Source organism: Pagrus pagrus, assembly GCF_965226575.1.
Source record: "Pagrus pagrus genome assembly, chromosome: 11".
Lineage (NCBI taxonomy): Eukaryota > Metazoa > Chordata > Actinopteri > Spariformes > Sparidae > Pagrus > Pagrus pagrus.
In genome coordinates, this window is record NC_140195.1 from 6,829,946 (window position 1) to 6,846,491 (window position 16,546).

Here is a 16,546-nt window from a genome sequence, read left to right on the forward strand (position 1 = left end):
CCTGGAAACCAATCAAGAAAAGCCCCAGAATAATAATCCCTGTCCGCTGTCATGATTCATTTTTATTTTGTTCCATATTTTTCTCTGGCTTTTGAGTCACTCAGAAAGAGTAGTTCCAGCATAAAATCAATGTTCCATTAAAATTTAATGACCAGGAAGGGCTTAATAGTGGTGGAACAGATGCCTCTGCTTTTGATAACGCCGACATCTCAGGAACTCTTATTCAAAGCTATATTGGTGTTGTCAGGTGACCAGTTCCTGCTCTCAGCTGCTGTAGAAAAAACAAAGGATGTTGGCATTTTTGTGCCTCGTAGCGGTGAAATTAAAAGTTAGTAAATTGACAGTAAAGCTCATAAGATTGATCAAACATTGACAGAGGAGGCTACAGCTATTGGCACATTAAATTCAAGTATAATTACTCACTGTGTTAATGTTGACTAAGGGCTATTTCACACAGACTCCAGATTCAGTATTTTTCTCAGTGTGTTTTATATTATATTGATATGAGACAAAGGTGTAAGAAAGATGTAAAGACCTGTACACAGTTAATTTAATGAACAGGTTGGCCTGTCAACAAACATCTGCAGGATGTGTTTGTGTGTGTGTGTGTGTGTGTGTGTGTGTGTGAAAAAAATTTAAAAAATACCATTTTGTCCTTTGATCAAATTTTCCTATTTAAAAGAAATAAGAGTGGACTTGCAGATTCCTTGTGCTATTGTTTTTATTAACGTTATCATTGCTATTGTTGTCATCATTATTAATTGTAGCAGAACAGGATAAATCAAAACACCCCTCAGCAATCATGGCTTAAGTTTCTTCATACTCAGCTGGAACAGAGAGATAGAGAGATAAAGAGAGAGAGAGAGAGCGAGAGAGAGAGAGAGAGAGAGAAGAAGAAAGTGGAAAATCTTAATCACTTTTTTTTCTTTGAGGACCATATGGAAGGATTCAAGCAGCCAACCATATGTTGAAGGCTTTTGTCATGGAAATCATACTTTTTGGCACTTTTTCATTGCGCAGCCAAGCCGGGCACATTAAAAAAAAAGAGAAAACAAGAACAGAAAGAAAAATCATACGGAACATGATCAAATCTTTGAGAATACACAGAGTTTGAAGTTTTTGTTTGTAACTTACAACAGATAGCTTTTTAATCAAGACACTCCCTGATTCACATGGCCACCCAGACTGCAATTGGTACCTGTATTTGTCTCTTTTTTTTTTAAGTAAAAAAAAAAAAAGACAACATGAATAGAAAAAGAGCAATTAAATGTCTACATGCATTGTCATATTATTGCTGTGATATATTTACAAATCTATGTACAAAATCATCAAAGAGGAACAATGTTTCCCTACATCTAAATTCAGAAGTTTAGAATCAAACTGTGCCTCCTTTGCTTGTGATTGATATATTCTCTGAGGACGATCTGTAGTACTGCTAGATAAAGAAGCCTACAGTACATTTCCAATCGATGTTTTTAATGATCTCATCACTTTCATCTGCCTTATTAAAACACAGTCCCCAGGTTGTGGAGATGCATTATATCTGCCCCATAGTAAAATAGTAAACATTTTTAAAAAAAGGATCTATAGGAAGTAGCGATTTCTGCATTAGTTCAATAATACAGCGTCGTGCCAAACTGTGTGTTCTGCAAGTTAATCAGGAGACAGGTGGTTTGGATGCTCTCATGCAGTGATTCAGCTGTAGCACTTAAACGACCATTGACAGGATGATGGTGAAACGGGGAGGAGAGGACTGACAAACAGAGCAGAAACACCTCTTTTCTCTCTTTTCTCCACACTTTTATGTTTTTTTTTGTTGTTTTTTTTAACGGCGAGCTCAGCATTACTGCGATCGTGTCATCCATTTGGAATATGCAAATAGCTGACAGTGCATTTGCCTGCTGGTGCTTGACCTTCCCCTTGGAGGTCGCTCACCGACTCAATTACGCTCCCTATCTGCAGTCTGTCTGCAAACACCTGTTATCCTCCCACACTCCGCCACCCTCCGCCAATCCCACTTCAGCACATCTCATCCTCGGTGCGTCTGTTTAGAGGCAGTTGGGATGGGATGAGGACGGCTGGTAGGGGAGGGGAGAGGAGGGACAAATGATGGGGGAGTTGGAAGTGCATGACAGCGCGTCGTTTTATTACAATAATCTCGAAAACTTTCTCTGCCAAGACAGTTCACATCAAGATCATTTCCATTAGTGCTGGTTAAGACGTATATACCTCCAACCTTATGTTGTCTCAGGGGGATCCTCTCCTTTGACACCTCAGAGATTTGCTTAGCTGTTTGAAACTGTGCAGAATAATTTGGAAGCAGTAATGACTTTGAATTTGGCTATAATTAAATGCTTTATTATGTCAGTGACCTAAATGAGAATTATTGTAATCCTGTTGTGTAATACGTAACCTTCTAGCAATTCAGTCAAATCATACCCGCAATTCAGCTGCCAGAAGAGATTTTTTTTTACCTGGTTGCTTTTTAAAACAAAAGAGACATTTAAAATGATAATGATATTATAGAATAGCGGCCTTTTCCAGTCGAATTAACACTTGTAGCAGTTTTGGACTTGCTGTAGAAAGGATTGAGTACTGCATAACTATAATTATTGCTTTTGCACCTTGGAAACCTTGGTGTAACTCGAGTACACCTACATTATTTGGCTCTCTAAATTTAACAAACCAATAGTGTTACATTTTCATGCCGGTGTGTACATGCACATCAGCGTCGGCCATTTCTAGAAATTAATTATTGCCTGAGATTTAAAGACGAAAAGGGGCCAAAAATCTCCAGTGGACTTTTTAGAAAACAGCACGATGGAGAATATTTTAGTGTTTCGTTTACATTGATTCTTTTTATTGCCCTAAATTGACTGAAAACAGGACAGCTGTGATTGTTACACATGTCAATTGCTTTGTCAGTAAAGTTATTGCCACGAAAAACAAAAGTATTTCTGCATTCATTTGTTTTGGAAGTGTCCTAGCACTGGTACTGTACATTGTTCCTCTTTAAAAAAACTAAGTCCCACGGACTCTCTACAGTTTTCATGCATATAAACATTTTCTTTGAAGATCAGCAGCATCTTACAAGGTCAATGGATGTTCATTTTTTAAATTATAAACAATAAATAAATACATGATAATTAACAAATAAGCAAGTCTTCAATAAATACACAAAAATAAGGTAAATAAATAAATAAATAAATAAATAGGTCGATAAATAAAGTATTTACATGATAAATAGATGGTATGCATCTAAACCGTGGGCGGAGCTTTGAGCGACATATAAAACAGACAAACAGAATAATTTGACTGTCACTTTGTAACTGAGGGTGTGTGAGTCCATACCTTCACTCTGAGGTAACACTGGTGGAGGGGGAGCACCTCAAACACTGGGTGAAGAGAAGATTGCTCTTTAAGACGGGACGATGCACCATAAAGGCAGCAGAGTTTATGCAAGCCACCATGGTGGAGGAAGAACAGCGAGTTTTCATTGCTATAGACGAGTCGACCGCACATGGCACTTATAACAATAGATCATTTGGTCTGGCTCCCAGTGTTTTTTCTCCAAGTCTGTACATCAGGGTGAGACTATGAATTTGATCAGACGGAGTGAGTGAAAACCTGTTCAACAGGCCTGCTAAACATTTTAAAATCACTGCTCTTGCAGAATTGAATTGAATGACCTATGGCCTTTAGCTTATTTAAATTACCTTTTTTTTTTGAATACCCACAGTTACAAAGATGCTTTTGACCAACAAGGGATAATAAGCACAAAAAAATAAATTTAGAAAAATCAAATAGAAAAATAACATCCGTTGAATTGAAACATTGGTGTGGAAAAAAGGGTTTTGTCTTTTTACCTTTTAAAATGATCTCCCTTTTTTGCAAATACTGTCATAGTTCACATTTTCATAAAAAGTTCATGTTGGCAGTTGCAAAAGAATTCAATTCTTAGCAAATAAAAAGCAGCATAAAAATACAAGAGGTCATTTTGTCTCTAAAAAAACAAAAGAACACTGTTAGTCCTTTTTTATGTTTTTTTTTCTTTTTCTCATTACTATTTGCTATAAAATATCAGGAATCTAAATATTATTACTATTGATATCAATATCATTATAGTCATTGATAAAAATTCACATGCCAGGCCTCATATATAACCGTGTGTGTAAGTGTGTTGATGTGTGTGTGTGCACACGTGCGTACATTGATGTGTGTTTGTTTGTGTGTGTGCATACATGTCTGTGTGAGTGTTGTTAGTGTGTGTGTGTGTGTGAGTGTTGTTAGTGTGTGTGTTGACATATGCCCACTTCATACGAGCACATGTTGCTTAATTGTGTACAACTATCATCTACAGTCTCTATTTGGGGGAAGGTTGTTTGATTGTATGTTTCTGTGGACGATTAGCTACTGTGCAGGGAAAAAATCCAGCATCTTTTGAAATTGTCTTTGCCATAATCATTAGAGTTTCTTCACGTAATCTCAGTGAAAATATTGCTTTCTAAAAAAAGGGAAGAAAAAAGGCATGGAGGGCAGAGTGAACAGGGTTATTGGTTGTGAACCTACAACAGGGGTTCAAAATTTTGCTTCTTCCTTGTGGTTAGTTTTCTGATCCAGAGTCGTCTTCGTCTGCAGAGCCCTTGAAGCAAGCTGACTCATAGTGCTTGTTCAGGTAGGACTTGAGAGCGAAGGTCTTATTGCAGCGCTTGCATCTGTAGTGCTTGAAGGCAGAGTGTGTTTGCATGTGGGCGCGGAGGTTTGAACGGTCAGCAAAGGCTTTGCCACAGTGTGCGCAGGCAAAGGGCTTCTCCCCCGTGTGCGAGCGCATGTGGCCTTGAAGGAGCCACGGCCGGCTGAAGGCTTTGCTGCACACATCGCACTTGTGCTTGAGGTCGTGGGTGAGGATGTGCATGGCCAACGCCGGCATGGACACGTATACTTTATTACAGGTGGGACACTTGCGGGCCATCTTGCTGTCCAGGCTGCGGTGCGTCTGCTTGTGTCTGCTAAGGTTGGAGGAGGTGGCGTACGTCTTGCCGCACTCGTTGCAGGTGTGACGAGGCGTGCCGGCTCCCCTCTCCTGACCCCCATTGGCACTGCTGCTTCTTGATCCTCCTCCATGACTCTCGGTGTCTCCCTTCCGCCTTGAGCGCCCGTCGGAGATGAAGAAGGCATCCATGGTGTAACCCTCGGCCAGGGCCTCCGATTCACCACTGTAGAAGCCGCTGGCTGTCATGCCAGACTGGGGGCTGTCGGGGTGCTTCAGGTCGGGGTCACAGTACTCCCCTCCACTGCTCACGGGGGTGTACAGGGGATCTGACACCGGCGACGCCAGCTTGTGCTCCATCTTCTTCTCCTCCTGGTATACAGATGGCGTGATGTAATCCTGGATGTAGCCTGAGTAAGAGACACACGCAAACACAGTTGGCCAGGGGTTGTGATGGATAAGGACACAGTGACATGCTGGTGATTACATGATTATCATCTTGGATGATTGCCCTTCGTAAAATGGTGAAAGAGTGAGTGGCAGCACAGAGCTAATTGCATTTTTTCCACAGCTCACAGGTTGTACGGACAATAGTGCAGTGATGCAGGAAAACAAGATGCATTTAGGAAGATTGCAATTTTACAGTGAGGATGAGCACTAGATAATAGCTCATCAAAGAAGTCTTCTGTGTAAGAAGATGCACATTAAAGCCCCTCTTAAATAAAGTAGTCTCATTGATTAGACTTCCTTTTCTTCATCCATGGTATGTCAGCCCCCTGTAGCTGCGGCCTGTCTCCTTAATGAATGCTCTGTGAGTCCTGGCATTGCGAGTCAAACAGACAGAATCATGTTTCAACTCTAAATCTTAACAAATACCTCATTTCTACAGCTTTATTTTTATTTTTGAAAGGGTTTTTATTCATTTTTTAACGTCTTCTGAAATCCACACCTCACAACAGGTTGCATCTCTGATTTTTGGTTTTAGACCAAATTAACTTCTTGCATCCTGTCGAATTTTCATGATACTTTGTGAAGCAGGTTTACGCACAAAGCACCACAAGTGATTTAAATGTCCCGAACTGTACAGAGCATGATTTCAGAAAGATATATTTTTGTTGGCATCATTCATGTCTTTCCTTTCCCTCCAAAGCAGCCCTGTGCCAGAGGAGCTAAAAGGCTTGCTGGCAGCTCAATGCATCCAAACAGCACTCAATTTATTCTTATGCTGTGAATATCAGCAGCTTAATAAATACTAAATGCATTTTACCTCCAGGGTTGATATTCTATAGACTGAACACATGAGTACAAATATAAAATGTGGTGAAATTCCTTTCCTGAGAGAAATAGTGCATGACTGCAGAAAAAAAGCCATTCCTAAGCACTGTGTGCAGCAAGCAGTGGAAATTAGTTATTGACTGCTTTTTAATGAAATTCAAAGTTTAGAACTGATCAATAGTCTATCATATGTAAAATAGTGCAGCTGTTAGAACAGTGAGAAGATAGAAATAGCGCGAGGAACAGATCAAGTATCTTCGACACACAATAATAGTTTATTGAGCTCAGTGTGCTCGAGGCCCGATAATGTTAGACATGGCATCACACACATTGTTTGTGAAGAAGGGTCACCTGTCTACAGCAGCAAGCACGCTGAAGTGCCTTCAAGAAACAGGCCATTAAGAAATCAGTTGAAGTGCTCTCTTACTACAGCATCTCCAGTCCCAAGGGTTTCTGCTCACACAGCCTCTCTGTCAAAGACATGACCATGACACCCGGGGACAGGGAAACACCAGGATTGTGCACATGTTATGCAGCACCACATGGGTTCAACGTTTTAAACTACACAGGTGGTGTTTGTCCGAGAGAGAGCAACACTCTCTTTTAAAATTTAAAAAGAGCAAAAATTATTTATCTTTTTAAAAACGCAATTAGTTTTTCAAATGCTGCAGCTTCAACAAGTCCCCTTTATACATCCACCTATTTCACAGCACTACATTCAACAATATGGCTTTTATTTTGCTAAGATTTATTTCAACAAAACATACTGTATCAGTGTAAGCAGACCTGTTTGCTATGTTTCAATTACCCAAGGTCAGACATGGAGCTCATCATTCAGGACTCGTGCTGTATCAGCCTTTACAGCTCATAGACTCATTTCTCTAATGCAAAGTAAGCATGTAATTAATGGACCCTCTCAGCCAGCCCTCTTTGTTGTTCGACAGACACTCAAGTCAAATGTCTCCACAATGGGGGGAACGAAAATCTGCTGGCACGGCAGAAGTGCTGATGTTAGGTATTTCAGGCTCCACGCTAAAAATGTCTTTTATTTTGCTTCTTTTTCTTTTTTTTGACTCGACATGGAAAGGACGATTCTTTTGTTAGAATTAAGCGCCTTTTGTCAACACCAATGTAGTGCCTTATTGTTCTTTTCTTCTTTTTAATATCATGCTTATTTTTCATGGTGTTGAACAATAGATTCAGGAACAATAGAGAGAGACAATAATTAAACATTAAGAATAATATCAAATCCTGCAGCAGGAAATCTAAATAAGCCTTTACAAGCTTTGAAATATACCCTGTAAATATAAAGAAAGCTCATGTTTTTATTTCTTGTTATTTAATATTTAGCAAACCATCATAGTTTATTAAACAGCCCAGACATGTTTGTTAAAGCTGCTAATCCTGATCCGTCTGAAATTTCACTGAGTGTTGTTATTGAATAACAGGTGGGCATCGTCACAACATTTAGCTGTGGACTGTAAAGCCTCTCTCACTGTGAAAATATCCTGACAAATCACAACAAAGACACACATATGGCCCTCTAAACGTGGCCACAAAATGGAAGCGGCGAGCTTTAAGCAGACCGTGAAAGTGAAGGTCGCCACTCAGCTCCGACTGGAGCTCACTGTGGCCGGACCGTGTGTTGACCACAGTGCAGCTATGTGCCTTTCTTCATGTTTACTGTACAACCTCCGTCACGTGATCAAGCCTCATTGCTGCCCCAAGCATTTTTGTCTCCTTTTTCTCCTTCCCTTTGCCATCCCTTCAGCCCAGCTCCCCACCTCCCTCCTGGCTGTACTGTACAGTGTGTTGATGTCTCTTGTGGCGACGATAGGCCTGCACGGCTGAAACTCTAACCCCTGCTAGTTTTCAAATGCCCGGAAGGAAGAGAAAGATGTAGTGGAGCGATGGGGGTGGGGAGACTGTGCATGCTCCATTTGGACGGGAAGAGGGGGGCAAGGGAGGATCGGACCGTGATGGGAACTCAAGGACAATAACAGCTAAGGACAAATGTATCATCCGATACTCATCTCTCATATTCATGATTTTTTTAGTCCACATCATGACCAGATATAGTCAGTCGATGTGTGTTCAGCCAACACGGGATTGGTACAGTCATACAAATACGTAACGGGAGCTTCTCCTGATTATACACACGTTTTGTTCCCTATTTACATAAGCTAATCCGTGGCTGTGACCTGAATTGTGTCTGTCCTTCACTGGAGTCAAAAAACAAAAGTCTGGGAGCAGGGTGATGGGGGTGGGGTGCCTCTGTAGGGGATTATTTCGGATATTGATGCAAAAATCAGCTGGCTGAACGAAACATCTCACACTAATTTACACACTACGAGCATGTTATTGGCTGAAGCAAAATTAAATCTCTCCCGACAGAAAAACAAAAGAGGCTACCATCTGTGCGTGTGGAAATGTCAGACAAGCTAAAATCAGCACCGGAGTGGTCTACAAGCGAGAGTGCTCGCACATCTTTAACTGGAGCGGGGCAGAAGACTAGAGGCATGTTAACTCACCATTCTCACTGAGACGAACCCCAAGGCTGGTCACCGAGTCTGTGATGGAGCGTGCAAAAGTGAACGAGTCGTCCAGGTGGTGGTGATGATTGGAGTTTGCCACATTGGACGAAGAGAAATCATCAAGCTTGATCTTCTTCACCAAAAATGAGCGGGGCATGTTTCAATGGATAAAAACACAGAGCTGAGAAAAACGCATGAGCGAAAATAAAAGACCCTCTGAGGAAGCACACGAGCAGAGCCGGCTTGACGGTAATCCTTTTGGTTAATGTGAAGACAGCGGCCAAAAACATAAGATATGAAAGAAAATGGAAACCAGTGGAGAACAAGGCTGACGGCAATGCTGTGTGATACTCTCTGGCTCCCCCAGCTTCCCCCAGAAAAATAAAAAAATAAAAAATAAAAGCGATCCTGTTCAGCACTGGATAGCTCCTGTGATGCAGCAGGCTTAAGGGACCAGTGAGGAAGAGAAGAGATGGAGACAGACAGAGAGAGGAGGGAGAGAGAGAGACTGTCAGACTAGCTGAGATCAGCAATCACGCCAGCCTTTATATGGGGCACAGGCAGTGGAAGATCAGGTGGTGCTGCGAAATGGAGCTGCTTAGCTTTAATCCATCAAATGTCCCCGGGGACACACATCAAATTACTACTGAACCGTCTGTGCATTCGCACACAGACAGAGGAGAAAGAACACAGCCAGACCCCCACTGCCCCCACTGCTGCTCCCCCTTCTCCTCCCCTCCCCTCCCTCTTTCACCCCGCTTATGCTCCATGCTCGGAGGAGGAGTAAAAGAGGAGGGCAGACAATGGAGATGTGGATGAGAGCACACTCAGTGTCCTGTCCCCCATTGTTTTCAGATGAAGTGGCACAGTTTATGTTTGCCTTGTACAGGCGCTGCCTCCCTCATGTCATCTCCGTTACCTCAAACAGCCTCAGATCTTTGCGCCCCTTCGACACACTGCACTGTACTCGCATGCTGAGAGCACACGTACAGTACAGCCGAGGTTATCTGAGCGTCTGGGAGTGCTGGACCTTTTTTTTTTTAAAAGCTGCACTAGATTCCAGCACTGTTGACGAGCAGGCTACGGGGAAGTACTAGTGCTGCACTGCACAGCTCGTCTCTCTCCCTTCCCATTACCGCTGCACAGATGTGTGTCCTGCCATGCGTGGCAGTGAATTATCTGATTAATTAATTACATTTTTTTTGATTAGGGTGAAATCTAGAATTAGATCCATGCTTGCTAAATTGGCCAGATATTTTCTGTGTTGGTTTGTGGACTCATTAGATCATTCTATGGATTTTATGCTACATTATACATTGTTTTTCCATTAGAGCTCAACATTTACTCTTCTCTTATTAGATTAATGAAAGCTAAATAACTGTAATGAAAAAATAAATCTGGTTGTGGTTTCTGAAAGCAACAGTGGAACATTTTCAAGTAGAGTAGAAATGGTGCACCTGTTTGATTCACAATCAACAGGAAACACTTGTGTCACTTCACTTGTTTGATTAATTAATGTCTTACGGCATTAAGTCAACTAAATTAATGACTGTTCAAGGAAAACTAACACTTCTGTTTCTGTTGTATCACACATAATATAAGTGTAGCAGGTGCAGGCATCAGAAAATAGTGCACATCTGCGTGTTCATTCTTTTCTGCTTTATTTTGATTATTTTGGCCTTGTTGTTGGCTGTTGTATGTTTGAGCAGTAATGGTGGTGTTATCATGATATTTTCCTATCATATTTTTCAAATATTTCTTTATTTTTTTGTCAATAAAAGGTCAGAAAATTGTGAAAAAGGCCCATTACAGTTTTTCAGAAACCATAGACCACATCTTAAAATTGCTCGTTTCCTGCGTCCAGCAGTTCAAAACCCCAAATTATTCAATTTAAAGTCAAATAAAACCGACAAAGATAAAGGTATTGGTGATTAAATTTTTCAGCTTTCCGCAAATCAATTAATAGATTAAAATGTATTAATTTTACATGATTTAATTTATTTCAACAGTGAAAAGTCAAATTATCTTTCTGTTCTGTACAGTAAGAAGTGCCGTTAGATAGATTGATAATATTCATAATGATTACATTTTTTTTGTTGCATCATCAAAAATCACATTCAGCCTTGCCAAAACATTTAAAGACCACTTGTAGAGTCCCCTGGGAAAAAAAGCATATTTTAAAAGATTTAATATATTTAGATTTTCCATGTTGATCCTAAAATTGTGCTTGTATGTAGTTCAAACTGTTGTAGATCTATCCAGACGTTTAGGGGTGCCCCCTCGCCTGGGTCTCTCTAAATCATCCCCACCACAAACAGTGACCCTGCAGCCTGCTCGCGGCCGGTTTCAACAGGGGAAGGTGTTAAATCAGTGAGGTTAGGATTTATCACACGTGTGTGATTGTACATTACAGCACAAGTTCACATTTCTGTCACCAAGCCAAGCTTATAGTGCAGAGGCAAGGACGAGTAAGGTCAGTGGAAGAATCATTGTCTATAACAATGAGCTGTGGTGTGGGGTTTTTTATTTTAGTTTTTGGGATGAAGTATCTTTTTTATGAGTCACCCTTTGATGCAGTATTTTACACAAAGTAATAATTTCCAAGTCTTTAATTATCTAAATGCACCAGTATTATATATATTTTACTGATCAAGCCTCTCATCATAAACATTCTTCTGGTGTTGATTTGTTTGGGTTGTTGCAATGATCGTGATTTGTTCATGAGAAAAAAACAAATCTTTGTTGCTGTTGAATTATTCTTCAGACTTTATTCCAGGGAGAAGAGAGGTTAAATAAACAATGAACCCTCTTTGACTCATATTGAGCTTTTTCCAACAGCTTCTCAAACCTGATGCTTCCTGAACTACAGCTCATATCTGGCAGAAGCTCTCATTATTCTGCTCTTTGTACCGAGCAGTGGAGCACAAACAGTTTTCTTCTGTAAAAACATGGAACACTCACATTAATATGCCAAGTTTGTGGAGTTTTGAGGAAACTGGGCAATAAATCAATTATTGGGCTGGAACTGGAACTATTTTCGTTATATTTTCCCTTAAAAATGTATTAATTGTTTTTTCAATGAAGTTAATGATTTTATGTTAATACGAAAAACACTCAAACTACTTTTTAACCAAAATTAGCATGTGTATACCATTTATTACGTTATTTGCACCCTTTTTAAAGCCAAATTCTTCACTACAGGTGGGTCTGAAGTGTTTGCACGAACTCAACCATGCATCGGTAGTGTAAATAACGTCTTTTCAAATAACTTTGGGATCTTGTGGTTTCTTGAGCTATTTATGTTTTATTTCAGTTATTTAGGAGAATGCTGCAACACTGTTTTGCTGTGAAGAACCGGAAATGTTTTGTGGACTATGAAACATCACCTGACTTTCCATCAGCATGAGGATGAGGAGATAATAACTGGATTTTGTGGGTGAACTCATCCTTTTATGTCATCCAGCCAAAGCTGATAGTGGAGGAGGCCACCTGTAACTAATGAAGAGATCAAGCATCCAGCATGGTAACAGTAGTGTTAGATTAAATTGTTTATGCCTAGGTTCAGTTTCTTGCTTAACATTAACATATTCTTCAAATTAATTATAATTAAATTCTACACCAGCCCATCACATATGAATGTAACTGATATATTAAAGAATGAGAGCAACAAGTGAGCTACAGGTTAGAGGTGAATTGAGTCAAACAAAAGGAAACACTGTGATTGAAACATCTCTCAGGTTACTTGCATCCTGCAGCAGGCAACTCACTGCCAATGGTTTCCTCCTCTTCCACCTCCTCCTCCTCCTCCTCCTCCTCCTCATGCCTGAGCTGGGGTCCACTTATGGCCCCCAGACTCCCTCTGACATGTGGTCACTGCCTCAGGACGTTACCATAGCGACAGACCCCCTCGGGCTGGAGGAATGGTTTTTACGCTGCGGTGCTGCTGGTCAGATGGGAGGGGGTGGAGGCTGTGATACAGTCAGCCTCATTAACATCCTGTATGGCCCTCCAGGGTTATGGAGATGACCTGGCCGGCCGAATGAATGAACTCAATCTAGTTGATTTGTTCCTTCACACTGTTCCACAAGAGACACCACCGACAATTACCCCGTCACAGGAACATTTATTATCTCCATTTACAGATGTGAGGTCTGTTTAATCATTTAACTTCCAGCTAATTCAGACACTCGACATGAAAAAAAGAAGAATTACTAAACAGAAAATATGACTCTGATGCATTAAACCTGAAACTTAAGCGCCTCATACTTGGCACTGCTTATATAACGTCACTCTGAGCTTGTTGGGCTAGGTGAAGAGAAGCTAAGAGTCCATTAAGCATAGCCATCTATAATTCACCTCACTCTTGCTTACTGGGTCACTTCAATGAGGCTTTTCTGAGCTGCTGCAGCAGGAGGCTGTTGTGCTCTTTAGAAAAACTGCAGATGATTAAAAAGTTTAAAATAGAATATAAACACACATTGGATGCAACAAGTATTCATTTTTAAAAGAAAATCCGTGTTTAGTGTTTCCTTTAAAGACATTTTGTAGCAACATTCATGCATGCATTTTGCGCCAAAATCCCCTTTTTATCAAACATGGTCAAATATGGCTCAGTGAAGAAGGTCATGAAGCCAATATTTAACATTTTGCTGTGGATTCACAGTCCAACATGAAGTCTGAATGGGTCTTAACAGCTTCCCCAGCCGTACTGTATCTAATGCTGTTTGGCAGATAGTTCAGTGTATCACTCATGCCCTATTTGGCTTGTGTCTGCCTGTTGTCCTGTATGCATCTCGGAGCGTGTGTGCATTTGTTGTCCATGGGCAACTGTTCAGTAAATAGGGCAATTAAGTGTGAAAAGCAGAAAGGAGCTAGCATGTTCGTATCTCTTTGGTGGGGGAGATAATTTATGCTAATAACATCTCTACCGCTCAAGCTGCCCAAAAATGATAGCAGACCCTTTTGGCTTCAGAAGAATCTTTTCATCCTCTTGGAGGGGAAAAAAAGTGGTTTCTCAACACCTTGCAAATAAGACAGCTGTGTGGCAGTGAATGAATCTCTCTCTCCCTCTCTCTCTCCCTGCCTTTCATCTCCAGATGATAATCTTTTCTCCTTCACTGTCTTGTATGGTGCATGTTTGTTCTTCATTTAGCCTGTGGAATACTTGAAGCCTAGTTTCCCCTCCGTCTCCCCCCTGCTCTCTCTTGTAGCCTCACACCCTGCACACAATCTATCATCATTTTTCCTTCAAGAGCCGTCAGAGGAAGTCGCCGCATGTGTGAATGTATTACTGTAAATAGTATCCTATGCATGAGTGATGCTTCTTAATAACACTTAAACTCGAGCTCAGTATGCTGTTCATGTGGCATAAATTCCTCTATCACACTGAGGGGCACAGAGGCATTGGGTGGCTGTGGAGAGCAAGGGGCCATGATGGCAGTTCAATAAATAACCTCAGTGAAAGTGGGAGCAATAAACCATATGAAATCTCTACCAGCTACCCACTATCATGCTCAGCAAGGCGCTCTCATGTCAGCCACTAAGAACAAATGTGACAGCTTCCAAGGCTCAGATAATTTCTTTTGTGCACAGGCAAAAAAAAGCCTGATCAAAATGTGGGTTACAGTTTCAAACATTTGGTATTGAAAAAATCGTTTGATATTCTGAGAGAAGCTCTTTTTCCAAGAGTTTGTGAAGTTGCTGCTCTTGTGCCTTTACATTAAATGAGAAGTAACCACCAGCAGCTGGTTAGCTTCTCACAAAGACTGGGAACAGGGAGACTCAGATAGCCTACCTCTTTAAAAAGGAAACAAAATCAGCCTACCAACACCTCTAACGCTCAGTGATTAAGACGTAAGCTTGTGTTTGTTTGACTCATACAAAAACCTGTGTATAAAATTTGCAATGTGCCATTTTATGGTATCAAATGATTGGATTTAAATCCATCTTGTTGCTAAACCCTGCTCACATATTATGCTTGAGTTAAAGAGCAGCATTATCATTTAGATATAGTGTTTTTTTCTGTCCACCTGATGAATGCAAAGGCTAATTTATTCTCGTTTTATGTACGAAAATGGATATGTCCGTTTCAAACGCTATAACCGTCACTGCTTCCATGCGTCCTTCACGTTGTCATAGATGTTTTGCAATGCAACCACTAGAGGGCGCAGCTCAGAGTCAAATCGGTCTCACACGGGCCTCCACTTTTTCTTCGCCACGGTCCAATCTCCTCCCAGCGGTTCTGTAGCAACTGTTTGTCAGAAATAACAATGACAACCTGCCCTCAAAAAGTTTTTTTAAAAAAGGTCTTCCTCTTGTCCTGTGGCCGTGTCTTGAACTATTGGCCACTGCTACACTGCCCACCCCAACTACTGGACGTACTTTTTATTCAGTTGTTCTTTACAAATATTTATGACATTGGTTGATTTAAACATGTTGTTTGTGAGTATTAGCTAATCAAACCTTAACCACTGTGGTTTAAGATCAGATGACACTTGTTATTCTGGAGAGCATGGACCAGTGATGTAGTTTGTTGTTTAATTGTTTTATTTATGGAGTCGATTGATGATTTGGACTGATTGGTGCCCGCCAAGAAAAAGTCCAATACACAACCCCTCGTAAACCCCTTGATTAGTGGATTTTTAAATCTTTGAACAGAGAAAGCTTAGCTGTTTGTCCCTGTTTCCTGTTGTTATGCTAAGCTACGTTAGCCTGCTGCTGGCTGAGATTAATACTACGTGCAAACATGTGAGTAGTATCAAACTTCTCATGTAACCCTTGTCAAGAAAGCCCATAACTGTTTATCTCAATATGTCGAACATTTCCTTGACTTTGAATACATTTGCTGTGGAAGGGGATTTCTTCTTCATGTCTCCCAAAACCTATTTTCTATTACAAAAGAAATAGAATAATAACTTCATTAACAGCCAAAGACATTCATAAGCGTTTCACTGTGTTCCTAGTACCGCACTGTAATTAAACATTAACCATAATAGTCATCATCACACCTTGCTCTGATTTATCGAGAAATAATTGTTCAGATAATCTTAGTCTAAATTAATTGGGTTAATTAATCACCACTGTGTCCTCGCCCTCCCTCCTTCAAATAAAGGCATCGTAGGTTTTTTCCACATTATGTTCCATCACGAAGGTCAGAGCAGTGGGTAATAGACTGTCGTTTCCAATTTGTACTTCCACGCAAAGGAAGAGCAAATGCATTAGTGAGATGGTATCAGCGTGTTTAAAATTAGACAACAAATGGACAGATTTGCATGCATGCTGCATGGATGGAGCAGCCCGGCAGAAAGATTACTCACTGTTGTGTGCAGCAGCAGCAGCAGCAGCAGCAGCAAGTCTGGAGAACAATCACACACCAGATACTAATTTTCTTTCTGAGGATTCACTACACCTGTTCGCAGCCAAGGGGACAAACAAAGTGACTTGTTCCTGACGGCACAGGGCGGTGGGTTTTATGAAAAAAATAAAAGAAATCTGCAACCAAACAAATTTTCCACCAGGCAACATCGTAACAAGCATTTTCCTCTTATGTGTTTTTCCTACCACTGCATGTCAGAGAGAGAGGTGAGATCAATTTCCACAGGATTAGGCTGCCTGGGGAAAATGATTGCTTTTTCTAATACTTAGTAACAATTTTTCAATTTCCTGTGGTCTTTGTTACTCTCAACATTTTTGCAAATGAGCAAAACAGAGGCAAGCGGCGTTGCTGCTCCGCGAACTTCACCTTGGG

At 40.8% G+C, this 16,546-nt stretch overlaps 2 protein-coding genes across 3 annotated transcripts in view; one reads left to right on the forward strand and one right to left on the reverse strand.

The window, feature by feature from the left end:
• The window catches only part of klhl12 (kelch-like family member 12), a 112,464-nt gene that overhangs the window by 6,157 nt on the left and 89,761 nt on the right, over positions 1 to 16,546 (forward strand). The window lies entirely within an intron of this gene.
• scrt2 (scratch family zinc finger 2) lies at positions 704 to 9,889 on the reverse strand. Its single transcript, XM_084367553.1, has 2 exons — positions 8,797 to 9,889; positions 704 to 5,400 (listed from the first exon to the last, which is right to left on the reverse strand). The coding sequence occupies exons 1-2, from the start codon at positions 8,954 to 8,956 to the stop codon at positions 4,604 to 4,606; spliced, it is 957 nt and encodes a 318-aa protein (XP_084223679.1). The 5' UTR covers positions 8,957 to 9,889; the 3' UTR covers positions 704 to 4,603.